Source organism: Budorcas taxicolor, chromosome 19, assembly GCF_023091745.1.
Source record: "Budorcas taxicolor isolate Tak-1 chromosome 19, Takin1.1, whole genome shotgun sequence".
Taxonomy (NCBI): Eukaryota; Metazoa; Chordata; class Mammalia; order Artiodactyla; family Bovidae; genus Budorcas; species Budorcas taxicolor.
Window position 1 is genome coordinate 56,232,874 of NC_068928.1, and position 13,532 is coordinate 56,246,405.

A 13,532-nucleotide genomic window follows, 5' to 3' on the forward strand; every position below is an offset into this window, starting at 1 on the left:
AACATGGGTTTATATTCTAATGGGAGTTTTTAAAAAATAAAGATATACCACTGGTTTATAATAAGCATTGTGGGGACTTCTCTGGTGGTCCAGTGGTTAAGACTTTGCCTTCCAATACAGGGGGTGAGGGTTTGATCCCAGGGAACTAAGATTCCACATGCCTCATGGCCAAAAAACCGAAACATAAACAACAGAAGCAATGTTGTAACAAATTCAATAAGCATGTTAAAAATGGTTCACATAGAAAAAAATAAGCCTTATAGAGAAAAAAACAGACCAGAATTCAGAGGGTGGGGTGACCGGAGGGCAGAGACAACCTCTCGGATAAGGACTTCCGGCTGGCTGCGAGGGGGTAGCCGGGGGAGGGGGACGGGCTGGACAAAGGCAAAGGCCTGGGTCAAGAAGGAGCAGGGGCTGTGACAACCCTCTCTCTCCAGCCGGGTGATCTGCTCTAACTCAGCCAGCATCAAAAACAGTCTCCAAAAATAGAGCCTCTTGTTCCCTGGGAGGTGGGAGCTCGGGTAGGGGAGCAGTTTACCTCGTTGGGACCCATCCCCCGTGTCCGAGCCCCAGGTCAGTCGGAAGCCTTGCTGGGTGGATGTGGCACCTCTATTTCCTGACCTCAAGGGCAAAAAAAGAAGGTAACCACTCGGGCTTCCCAGGTGGTGCTAGTGGTAAAGAACCCGCCGACAATGCAGGAGACATACGAGATACAGGTTCGATCCCTGGGTCGGGAGGATCTCCTGGAGGAGGGCACGGCAATCCAGTCCAGTATTGTTGTCTGGAGAATCCCATGGACAGAGGAGCCTGGTGGGCTATAGTCCATGGGGTCGCAAAGAGTCGGACACGACTGAGGCAAGTCGGCACACACCAGGGCACACTTGTGGCAGTTCTTCAGCCCACCACCAGATGGTGCTAGCGGCCTCTTGCAGAGCTTCACTCCTTCAAGGACAGACGAACAATTCTACTCTAAGCGGACTGCCTCTCAGCTGCTGAATCTGATCCTGGTCACCGTGAGTATCGGAACAAGACCCGTTGCATCCTGACAGCCATTCCTCTCCAGGCTGAGTCCTACAGCCCCTTCCCTCTCATCAGCCTGAGCTGTCTGAGTAAGGGTCACCTTCCCACCCTGGGACTGACCAGACACGGACCCAGACATCCAGGGGTTCCAGGGAAAGGGCTCAAGGTGCAACCAGGGGTCTGGGGTCCAGTGGGTAGTTCGGACTGGAGTTGATCAAGGTCCTAAAGACCCGTTCCCCAGGGAGGGGCTAGACCCAGGTAAGAAAGATAAGGACATGTCCGATTCCAGTCCGGGACTTCAGCTTCCCTGAGCAGCAGCTCCCTAACTGCTCTTCCAGATTTCTTTCTCTCTGGAAGGAGTGGAGAGACCCAGCGCCCCCTCCTCGACGTGTCTGCTCGCTTGGAACTCAAAGTGGTGACAACTGTCAGTTTCCTTGTATGGCCCGTGAGTGAGGGAAGCTGCTATTCCCATCAAACCACCAGTAGATGTGTAAGTGAGCAGGACCCTATGGGGCCTTCCCGGGGTGGGGGTGTTGGGGGGGGTGGTCAGGCCTTCCCCCTTATCCCCTGCTTTAGCTCCTCTCTGAAGTACCTAGGTAATAGCATTTGATGCACATTTCCTGTGCTGTTTTGCAGAGGTGGAAACCTCCCCCCAAAGGGAAGATGTTGACTACTTGAGGACCATGAGCACCGGGCCCCAGGCCTCCTGGAGCCTCAGGACTGGTGGACGGAACCCTGTGACACCCCCTGCTCCCTCACCAGCTGACCAGAGGATCGGGGGGGGGACCCGGCGACCACCCCACCCCCCAACCTGGCTTTTAAAAATGCTTTGCTGAAGTCTTTCAGGGAGCTCAGGGCTTTCTAGGCCTCCTCTTCTTGCAATGAGACTTCCTTTCCTCTGGACTCCGACGTTCCAGTTTGTTTGGCCTCACTGTGCATCGGGCACACGAACTTGCATCAGCAAATTAAGTTTTAATCCAGTAGTCATTTTATAGCCCAATTAATTCTACTTTATGGCCGTTTGTGTAACAAAAAGTCAATTTGTGAACTTGGTGCATTTAAAATATACTGCAATTTTTATAATCTTCTTTTGGCATCGCCCCTTTTTTTGAGACACTAAGGGCTTCAAAAAATAAAAGGCTTTGAATAAAAGCCTTTGACTGTGTGGATCACGATGAACTGTGGAAAATTCTGAGAGAGATGGGAATACCAGACCACCTGACCTGCCTCTTGAGAAAGCTATATGCAGGTCAGGAAGCAACAGTTAGAACTGGACATGGAACAACAGACTGGTTCCAAATAGGAAAAGGAGTACATCAAGGCTGTATATTGTTACCCTGCTTATTTAACTTCTATGCAGAGTACATCATGAGAAACGCTGGGCTGGAGGAAGCATGAGCTGGAATCAAGACGGCCGGGAGAAATATCAATTATCTCAGATATGCAGATGACACCACCCTTATGGCAGAAAGTGAAGAGGAGCTAAAAAGCCTCTTGATGAAAGTGAAAGAAGTGAGTGAAAAAGTTGGCTTAAAGCTCAACATTCAGAAAACGAAGATCATGGCATCTGGTCCCATCACTTCATGTGAAGTAGATAGGGAAACAGTGGAAACAGTGTCAGACTTTATTCTTTTGGGCTCCAAAATCACTGTAGATGGTGATTGCAGCCATGAAATTAAAAGACGCTTACTCCTTGGAAGGAAAGTTATGACCAACCTAGATAGCATATTAAAAAGCAGACATTACTTTGCCCAACAAAGGTCTGCCTAGTCAAAGCTATGGTTTTTCCAGTGGTCATGTATGGATGTGAGAGTTGGACTGTGAAGAAAGCTGAGCACTGAAGAATTGATGTTTTTGAACTGTGCTGTTGGAGAAGACTCTTGAGAGTCCCTTGGACCGCAAGGAGATTCAACCAGTCCATCCTAAAGGAGATCAGTCCTGGGTGTTCATTGGAAGGACTGACGCTGAAGCTGGACCTCCAATACTTTGGCCACCTCATGTGAAGAGTTGACTCATTGGAAAAGACCCTGATGTTGGGAGGAATTGGGGGCAGGAGGAGAGGGGGATGACAGAGGATGAGATGGCTGGATGGCATCACCGACTTGATGGACATGAGTTTGAGTGAACCCCGGGAGTTGGTGATGGACAGGGAGGCCTGGCATGCTGTGATTCATGGGGTTGCAAAGAGTCAGACACGACTGAGCGACTGAACTGAACTGATTTTATAAAGTATCTACATTATTCTCCAGGTTTCTGTGGAACTTAGAGAGACCCTGAAACCCAGAGGGAAATAAGGCTCATATTCCTGACCCACTCCCCTTCAAAGAAAGGGAATTACTTGGCTTTAAGCTCAGTCAGTAAAGAATCCGCCTGCAATGGGGGAGATCTGGGTTTGATCCCTGGGTTGGGAAGATCCCCTGGAGGAGGGCATAGCAACCCGCTCCAGTATTCTTGCCTGGAGAATCGCCATGGACAGAGGAGCCTGGCGGGCTGCAGTCCATGGGCTCTCCAAGAGTCGGACATAACTGAGTGACTAAGCACACAACTTTTTATTAATTATAGTTTTTCCTGGTGAAAGGGAGACCCAATTTGAAACTGTTGGGTGTCGTCCAGGGGGCTCCAAAGAGCTCTGGTACCACAGTCCCTTATGTCTCCGTGCAAAGAATTCAGTGAGGGCAAAGTGGTAGATAAGAAATCATTCAGTAGAATAGGATGCTTGTGAGGTTTACAAAAGGGTGGCTGAGAGATATCACGCCCAAGAACTTACTGGGCTACAGTTTTATAATCAAAGGAAAAGGGACGGGGAGGAGAACTTTGTTTTCCTCACGTAAACGTAGTGCTTCCATCATCAGCTCCTCCTACAGGTTGAGTAGTGGAGTTTTCTTGTCCCTACATGGTCAAGCTAGGTGCACAAATTATTGTTTTTTTCTGTGTGCAGAGATCGTTAATTACTGAGCTCACTGGACAGGATGTGGGGCTCATGCCACCATCGTTTTATTTTTGGGAGCTTCTGTTGCATGGTTTTGTTGCTAAGCAAGCTTGCTTGGTTTTGTGGTTAAGCCAACCTGTTTTCATGAGTAATCATCAAATTACAAAACTTGTAGCTCAGCTGGTAAAGAATGCCCCCTGCAACGTGGGAGACCTAGGTTCGAACCCTGGGGTTGGGAAGATCCCCTGGAGAAGGGAAAGGCTACTCACTGCAGTATTCTGACCTGGAGAATTCCATGGACTGTATAGTCTGTGGGGTCGCAAAGAGTCGGACAGGACTGAGCGACTTTCACTTTCACCCACCCACCACCCATTTATTTTCTACTTACAATCCCTAGTGGGGTAACGATTTAATCACCTACTTTACTCTGTCCCTATCAAATTCACTCTGTGGTTGGTTCCCATGCTATTTAATGCTCCACTTGACATTTTAGGCTTTTTGCTCTGCATGTCTCTCTTGGAGCCCACTGAAACGCAAACAGTTCATCAGCTCCGGGGAATGTCTGCGGAGGAGGTGGGGATGTCACTCCATAGGAGGGTTGCCATGCCCTCCTTCAGGGGATCTTCCCAACCCAGGGATCGAACCCAGGTCTCCCACATTGCAGGCGGATTCTGTACCGCCTGAGCTTAAAGCCAAGTAATTGCTCTTTGAAGGGGAGTGGATCAGGAGTATCAGCTTTATTTCCCTCACAGTGGTGTGGGATCCCTGTGTCAAGTCCTCAAAGGAAATCTTCCTGAGTTGGGTCTTCATGTGCAGACTTGAGAGTTGAAGAAGGAAATTCCCACAGGGCCAGACACACACCTGTGTTGGTCAACACTCTAGAGAAACAGAACAATAGGAGATGTTTGCATGTGAAGAGATGTATTGTAAGGAATTGGCTCACCTGGGAACACCACCATCTGCTGTCTGTATAATTCACGCCAAGTTCCAAAGTTTGAGAAGCCGAAGTGCCAAGGATAGGAAGCAACCAGGCAGGGAGGGCTGAATACCTTGTTCCTCCACCTGGTCCTCCACCTGTTCCTCCAACTTCATTAGGTTGACTAAAGGAAGCCCGCCTACACTGGGAGATCAAATGAGATCCAACCAGTCAATCCTAAAGGAAGTCAACCCGAAATATTCATTGGAAGAACTGATGCTGATGCTGAAGCTCCAATATTTTGGTCATCTGACGCGAAGAGCCTACTCATTGGAAAAGATCCCGATACTGGGAAAGATTGGAGGCAAAGGAAGAAGGAGGCGGCAGAGGTGAGATGGTTGGATGGTCTTCCCAACTCAGTGGACATGAATCTGAGCAAACTCCGGGAGACAGCGAAGGACAGAGGAGCCCGGCGTGCTGCAGTCCATGGTGTCGCAAAGAGCTGGACACAACTTAGGGACTGAACAACAACAACTACCTACTTTGGGCAGGGGCAACCTACTTCGCTGAGTCCACCCCTTCCCATGCTGATCTCACCGGGAAACGTGCTCGCACACACCTCCAGAATTGTTTAACCTGGGCACTCTGTGGCCAGGCGGGTTGATGCATGAAATTAACCATCACAACAGGAACCCCTACAGAAAACCAGATGCGTTTTCTGAATTACTGTTGTCATTGCCCATGTTGACTCTTCCACCAATCGGCACAGCCAGGAGCCAGCAGAAATTGCTTTTAGCTCAAGAAACGTTTTTCTGGAAAGGAAGATACCCTGGGGAAGTTAGTGAGAAGGGAGAGATCTTAGTGAGGGGAGAAGGTGTAGGAAACAGTCCAGATCAGGTTTCTCAATTGAGGTTACCATGGTGACCACCCCCACCACCACCCCCACCCCCACCCCCACCCCCCGATTCTGTTTCCTGGCTCTGATGACTGTGCTTCTCCCTCTTGCTGGCCCCTGGCTCTTTCCCCTTCACAGTCACCATATGGTGAGGAGATACTTGGGCCGATGTGCCAGGGACATCTGGGTTCGGGTCTTGACACCATCACGTATGATGTGCTTCTGGTCAGTTTGTTTGGGCTTCCCAGGTACCACAGTAGTAAAGAATCTATCTGCCTGCCAATGCAGGAGAGGCGGGCTCGATCCCTGGGTCAGGAAGATCCCCTGGAGAAGAAAATGGCAACCCACTCCAGTACTCTTGCCTGGGGAATCCCATGGAAAGGGGAGCCTGGTGGGCTGCAGTTCAGGGGGTTGCAAAGATGGAGCCGCTGAATATACACACATGCGGTTTGTTTGCCTTTTGATTCGTGGGGAAGGTAGTTGGGAAGAGGTGAGGCTTATCGATATACTCTTTACTGCATGGAAAAGCCCAGTAAATGATCAATCCCCCCAAAAAAAATCAAGCAAACTTTCAGAAGCATAATTTCACATTTTGAGTTTGCATGTGTGCTCATTACTGAGTTTTTAATCTCCATGTTTTGGCTTCTAAATTCTTTCAAAAAAGGTTTATTAGAGTTTATTTGATTTCCAATGTGGCGTTAGTTTCAGGCGTATAGCAAAGTGATTCAGTTACACACATACATGCATTCACTGTTTTTCAGATCCTTTTCCCATATAGGTTATTATAGAATACTGAGTAGAGTTCCCTGTTTTACACAGTAAATCCTTGTTGGCTATCTATTTTACGTAGAGTATTATGTGTTTGTTAAGACCAAACTCCTAACATATCCCTACCCCCACCCACATTTCTCCTTTGGTAAACCGCAAGTTTGTTTCTGAAATCTGTGAGTCTGATTCTGTTTCGTAAATGGTTTATTTATATCATTTAAAAAAAAACTGGATTCCATGTACCATATCATGATATTTGCCTTTCCCTGCCTGACTGACTTCACTCAGTGTGGCATCCTCTAGGTCCATTCACATTGCTGCCCAAGGCACTATTTTGTTCTTTCTAAATTGGTGCTTAAATTCTTTTATCGAGGTGGAGCATGCAAACAGAAAGGGCACAGGAGGACTGGGATGGAGACGGCTGTGATCACAGTGTTGTCGGCTGTGATCACAGTGTTGTCGGGAGAGAGGGCTATTGTAATGCCAGGGGGAGGGGAGGGAGCAAGAGGGAGAGTTAGAGGAATCCAAGACTACAGGATTTGGGTTCCAGGAATACTGTGGCCTCTGATCTTGACAAGGCAGTCTAGAAGAGGGACAGATCTGGGAAGAGCGTGTGTAGGAGGAAATCAGTAGACCTGGCTTGTGCAGGACAAGGTGGAGAAATGCACAAAGTGGGTGAGATGACCCTGCACCTGGACTGACCTCCCTGTCAATCCCAGGGGAAACCGACCCTAAACCATCACATCATGAGAAGGAGCCACTCTGAGTGAGGCCATACCTGCCTGCCTACCTCCTGGGAAGGACCACCCCTCTCTCTGCCTCTCTGCTTGTCACTGCGAACTCAAAGAGAGGCCAGCTCCGGTGTCTTCGGGCAGACCGCCCCCGTATTATACAGCTGCCCCCTCCACGCCCTTGGGTGGAGGGTAAAGGGCCGGAGAGAGATTCCCCGGGTCCCAGCTTCCCCCTTAGCATCTTTCACCACTGAACTGCCCTCGCTCACACTCAGTTCTCTGTCCTGAGGCTCACGATGCCGTCCACTCTCAAAAGAAGAGTAAAAAGTGAGGAACGTGGAGGGTCGGGGTCAGCGGCTCCCCGTCTGTGTCGGGGATCCGGGAGACACACCGGGAGGGAAGCCATGGGCTGCGGGATTTGTGTTCGGACCCAAGACAGGACCTTCTGGAAGCATTGGAGGTTGACTGAAGAGGAGCCCGAGTCTCCACAGGGGTGGCGCTGTCACGGTGCCTGGGTCTGCAGATCGGCAGGATACAGACCCGCTGTGGTCACCACCCAGGCCAGGGAGGATGGAGGAACCTGGCACCTGCCTCCGGAGCCGTCCACCCTGACCACAGAGGAAATGATACATCACCAAGGGTGGGGACGTGCCATGGAGAAAGAGCCAGTGTGGCTCAGGTGTTGGGGGCCACGTGTGAGACACACAGAGGGCAGCTGTGGGCTGAGCTGAGTGGGTCACTCATCCTTGGAAGGTGACCGTGGATGTCCAGTCACGAGACTGGGAGGAGCCAGGGGTCACCAGCCAGCATTGCACGGCCCTTCTGCTCCTCACCCCAAGGTTTCTGCACGCGGCTCAGTGCCAGCTGCCAGGAGGACTGTGGAGACCAGGGACAGGGCTGGACAAGGAGCAGAGAGGCCCAGAGGAGCAGAAGTGGGCACCAGGAGGGAATCCCCTGAGGAGGCCTGACCCTGTCCCTACACGGGGCCTGCTGCTGCTGCAGGTGACATCGCTGCTGGGGAAATGACCCCGAGGGGCAGGGCTGGGTGGCTGCCTTCAGCTCTGCTGCTGCTCCAGCTCCCAGGTGAGCGGCTCAGCCCTTCCTGTGGGAGGGGAGGAGCAGGGCTGGAGCTGGTGAGCGGGGGGCGGGGGGGGGGGGCCAGCAGTGGGGGGCGGGGAGAAGGTTCCAGGAGGGGCTGCCACCCGTCTCAGCAGCGAGCAGGAGGGTTCAGGGTGCGAAGCAGGTGAGGCTGGTCCACTGTGCTGGTGGGAAGGGGCGCCTGTGATGGTCACACCTCAACGGTCACTGTCAGAGATGACCTCTTGGGGCACCACACACACATGCACACACTCACACTCACACTCACACATGCACGCACCCTGAGTTTTTCTGTCTCCACTGAACCCTCTCTCTCTGAGGAGGGACCTCCTTCCCCCATCATCCACCTCTGGGTCTGAGAGGGGCCTGCCTCCTGCCTTGGCCTCCTCCAGACCCCACGGGCCCTCAAGGGACCCCATCCAAGGCTCCCCAGACCCAGACTCACTCGACGGAGTTGGACTCCATTGTGTTTTCCAGGCTGTTTGTCCCTGAGTGGCCCCCAGAGCGTGACAGGCATTGTGGGGGGATCCCTGAGCGTGGAGTGTCGGTACCAGGAGGCATTCGTGGACGACATCAAATACTGGTACAAACACCCGTGTGTGTCACCGAGGAAGATTGTAGAGACCAGAGAGTCAGAGAGAGAAGTGAGGAGAGGCCGCGTGTCCATCAGAGACCGTCCTACAAGCCTCACCTTCACAGTGACCTTGGAGAGCCTCAGAGAGGAGGATGCGGGAACGTACTGGTGTGGGATCGATGTGCCACTTTCACGTGACCCCACCTTCCAGGTGGAGGTGTCTGTGACCCCAGGTGAGCCTGAGACGCCAGCTCGAGGGTTGCTGACCATACCTGGGACCCTGACCCTCAGGAAGGACCTGGAGCGGAGAGTGTCATGGGGACAGTGATAAGGACCCAGGCTCTGAGTGGTCGGCAGGCACACAGCACATGTCCACCTCTGGTTCTTCGAGACCTCCTCTGTGTCCACCCCTGACACACCCTCACAGCTGAAGCTCTCTTGGGTGGAAAGGGAGGGGGAGACGCCCTGAATCAGGGGGCCTGCTGCCTTCCTGTCTTCACAAGGGTCAGGTCCACTCGAAAGGTGACCCTGTGTCTCTTCCTGGACTTCTCTGGCCAGGCCTGTGGGGCGGGGACCAGCAGGGCCAGCAGAGGTGGTTGCAGTGTTGTGGAGGGCTCCTGGCGCCCCAGCCTTGCAGTGGAGGTCCTGGGGATCCGCAGCAGCCGAGAGGGGGGAGGCGGAGTCCCGGAGCCCACATGGGGCTCTGGATGCTTTGGAGACCCCTCCCCCCTCCAGCCTGACCTTGCCTATCCCTCTTCCCCTGGCACCTGGTCCCAAGGAGGAAACCCAGAGGAGCCCGTTAGGCAGAGAAGGATGAGGAACAGGGCTCTTAGGAGGTGTTACGGCCCTCAGTGGACGGCCACGTGCTGCAAATGAATCTTTAAACTTTCCTTTCTTCCTCTTCGGCTGTGCTGGGTCTTGGTTGCTGCACGCGGGCCTGCTCTGGTTGCAGCGAGCAGGGGCTGCTCTTTGCTGTGACACCCAGGCCTCTCCCTGCGGTGGCTTCTCCTGCTGCGGAGCAGGGGCCCTAGAGCCTGGGCTCAGTCATTGCGCATGCCCAGTGGCGTGTGGGATCTTCCCAGACCAAGGATCGAACCCACGTCCCCTGCATTGGAAGGCAGATTCTTTGCCACTGGACCACCAGGGAAGCCCCAGTAAGTCTTTAACAGAAGGCTGCTCTGGTTTCCTAAGAAGCCGGTCACGATCCTCTGTCCATATATTCGCTTTCTCCCCTTGACTTCTTGTTCTGAGATTGTGCCCGGCTCCCCTGAGTTCCTTCCTGTTGGTCACTGCTTCTCTCTCAGGAGGAAGGTTTCCTTTTTGCATTTCTGTTTACGAGAAAGGAACCGAAAGTTTACTGGCTCTGGAGGGTGTGTCGGGAAAGGGCTCTGTCCACTTACCTCAGGAGAGGCCACATTTCACGGGACCCACCAGGTCGATATCTCTCTCGATCTTTCTGGTCATGCCCTCCCACGGAGAGGACTGCCTGGGGCTGGCTGACAGATGACACGGGGTCTCCTGATTCAGCTCAGACTCAGCTGCAGGACTTTCCATCTGAGCTTCGCTCCAGCCACTCCCCTTGCCTGTCACTGTCTGCCCTGTCTCTCTGTGTTAATCCCGAAAGAATATGTGTCCCCGTTTGTCGCCTGGCAGGGTGGGCCAGGGGGACAGAGGTGTGGCTGTGCCTGGGGGTGGCTTGGAGCCAAGTGCCCTCTCCACACTCTCAGATCCCCAGGGGAGCAGGGCCATATGCCTCTGACAGTGCCCAACTGGCCAGGGGGCATCTGGAGAGGGGCAGGGAGGGGGGCCCAGGGTGTTGGTCAGGCCTGGGTGCGGCCATGGGGGTGGTGGACACAGCACATCCATCCAGATGGTGTGAGTGACCTTGACTGTGAGTCAGAGCCACAATGGGATAGAGAGGAGGGACCCAGGGGAGGAAACGGGGCCTGACTAGTGTTTCTCCCTCAGTCTCTATGACAACCACCAGCCCCAAGAGGTCCACAAGCACCCCAGAGTCTCCCACGAGCCTGCCAGTGCCCACCTGGAGCACCGTGTCCGGGCAGGAAGCCCCTGATCCCGGCCAAGCTCATGGGTAAGGGACCCCATCCCAGGACATCTCACCTGGGTGGTTTCTAGGTGAGACCAGGCAGGAATAGGCAAGCTCCCTTCTCCAAGGACCCTAACTTATTCAACAAATTCTGTAACAAGCAGTAAAGGTCCTACTAAGTGCCTGGAGCTCTTGTTGACTTGGCATTCAGCAGCAAAGCACACAGACACAGTCCTGCCCTAAACAGAGTCATGTTCTAAGAGGGGATCCACATAATGAACAGATCGACACCTCGGTTGTATAAATACACCACCTATTGATGATTGCTTGGAGGAAAATGTCACCTGGGTGAGGGGCCAGCATGTGTGGGAGGGTGGTGGAGTTTGCTAGTTAAAACACAATGATGAGAGGGCACCTAATTGATTACAGAAACTTGAATGGAGGCCTGCAGGATCTGGGGAGCCAGGCATGCCGGGATCCTCAGAAATGAGGCACCAGGCACAAGGCGGGCAGGCTGAACAAAAGGCCCCCAGCCCAGGGCAGGGCAGGAAGCAGGCGCTCTGCGCGTTGGTGACCCCTCTGTCCCCTGAGCCCTGGTCATCTGTATCACCTTGCTGAAGAGCCCTGGCCTCTGAGGGTGCAGAGCTGAGGGGGTCACTCTTTCATCAGCCAAGGACTTTGAAGGACCGGAGCTTTGGAGACCCTGGGCAGGTGCCGGCTGCTCACTGAATAAGGTGGAACAGTCCCTGCGCTCGAGGTGGCTGTGCTCTCTTGTCTAGCAGACATCAGCCAAGCCTCCCCAGTATTGGGTTCTATACCCTAGACCGCAAACCCCCACATGAGGAGTGTGTTAGTTGTTTCAGCCATGGCTGACTCTTTGCGACCCCCACGGACTGCAGCCCGCCAGACTCCTCTGTCCATGGGATTCTCCAGGCAGGAATACTGGAGTGGGTAGCCATTCTCTTCTCCAGGGGGTCTTCCTGACCCAGGGATCCAACATGGGTCTCTCCAGCATCACAGGCAGATTCTTTACCCTCTGAGCTGCTGAGGAAGCCCCCATGAGGAGGACTCAGGTAGAAATCCTCCTAATGCCAGGTCCCCCTTGGGTCCCTGGTCTCCCTCACATGATTCTCACGGCCGCATCCACCCATATGTCCACAGTCCTAAGTCTCAGGGGCAATTCGTGAAGATCAGGGTCCAGAAGTCCTTCAGGTGGGGCTGCTCTGTGTCAGGTTGATCCTTGTATAGATTCTTGTAGCCACAGAACCTGGACGCGGGGCAAGCAAGGTGGAGACAGCAGGGCCTCCCGAGGATGCTGCTCACTTCCTGTCCCCGTGTCCCCCACAGGCTCCTGCTGGGCAGCGCCCACTTCCTGCTGCTGGTCCTCCTGAAGGTGCCCCTGCTCCTGGGCATGCTCGGTGCTGTCCTCTGGGTCCACAGGCCTCTGAGGAGCTCTGCGGACCGGCAGAGTCAGTCCATTTACGAGAACTGGGAGCCCCCGTGTTCATCGTGTCCTGTTCGATGATGCAGTCGGACCACTGGATGGAAACGACCTTCTGTCCATCTGTCCTGTATCACCTTCTCCCTCTCTCTCAGAATACTGTGTTTGTGGAATTCCTTGTAGCTTTCTTTCCTTGCCCATGAGTCTCGAAAACCAAAAGCTTACCCCCTCAATGGGTGCTTCTGAACTGTAACCACAGATCAATACTGAGTACAGAGCTTCCAGCTCATCCGCGGAGCATCACTCATGCGCTGAACTCTCAGGCGCTCTCTCTGCAGTCTTCGAACCCCAGGAGTGTGGGAATCTTGCTTTGGGGTCTGTTTTGATGGATCCAGGCAGTTCCATGGTTTCCCACATGATCTGTGCTACCATAATCACCCACCCTCCACAGGTCTCAGATCCAATGTGGGGAATCTTCCGGTTGCTGAGTGTGTCTATTTAATTACGCATTCTGAAGCTCAGGAAATAGCAATGCAGAGATTTGATGGTCCACGGGGCCAGCATGCATGGGACCTAAATCAAAACTCCATTCTGCACGCACCTCCACACCCCACTGTTCTGTCTAATGGACCGAAGGGCCATGTTGGGTTTCTCCAATTGGTGTCAATTCAAAACAGAATCCAGCATTGCATGGAAAATCAGATTATTCCCTTTCCCATGCCCAGTCAAACTGGTGAGTGTGTTTAGGTCCTTTGCAGATGGCTGGTAGAAGAATAACAGTACAAAATTGATGCAACTATCAGAGAATCCTTCCTTCCTCCTGTTCAAAGGTAGCTCAAGCCCCACCCTCACCCCATCATTCAAGGCCCCTGGTTACAGACCTGGGTCAAGTGTTTAAATCGATTGAGGGGCCAAGAGTGAGTCTTCTATTCAATAGCTTAGTCTCCACGACTTGTAGAGGCAAAGACCTGGGTAGGCTGCCCACAGTTTCAGTGCAAACTGCAACGTGATGAACTTGCCGGCACCAAAGATCTCTGAGAGGCAGGTTATCATCTTGACTCATCTATTTGAAGCAGCCAGGACCTGGGGAATTGCAGCCACTTTTCATGCAGC

General features: G+C 53.0%; 1 protein-coding gene across 1 annotated transcript; it reads left to right on the top strand.

Annotated features, from left to right (window-relative positions):
- Positions 1-8,281: 8,281 nt before the first annotated feature.
- On the top strand, positions 8,282-12,503 carry LOC128065478 (CMRF35-like molecule 6). The gene is made up of 4 exons (XM_052658651.1): positions 8,282-8,342; positions 8,835-9,164; positions 10,900-11,023; positions 12,326-12,503. Exons 1-4 carry the CDS (start codon positions 8,282-8,284, stop codon positions 12,501-12,503), a joined length of 693 nt encoding a protein of 230 aa, XP_052514611.1.
- Positions 12,504-13,532: the final 1,029 nt, after the last annotated feature.

What these genes read in the sequence shown, in the direction of transcription:
- LOC128065478 (XM_052658651.1), top strand. Translation starts at nt 8,282, where the DNA reads ATGACCCCGAGGGGCAGGGCTGGGTGGCTGCCTTCAGCTCTGCTGCTG. An exon ending in GCTGCTGCTCCAGCTCCCAG is followed by an intron (nt 8,343 to 8,834) that starts GTGAGCGGCTCA and finishes TGTGTTTTCCAG; the next exon opens with GCTGTTTGTCCCTGAGTGGC. An exon ending in GGAGGTGTCTGTGACCCCAG is followed by an intron (nt 9,165 to 10,899) that starts GTGAGCCTGAGA and finishes TTTCTCCCTCAG; the next exon opens with TCTCTATGACAACCACCAGC.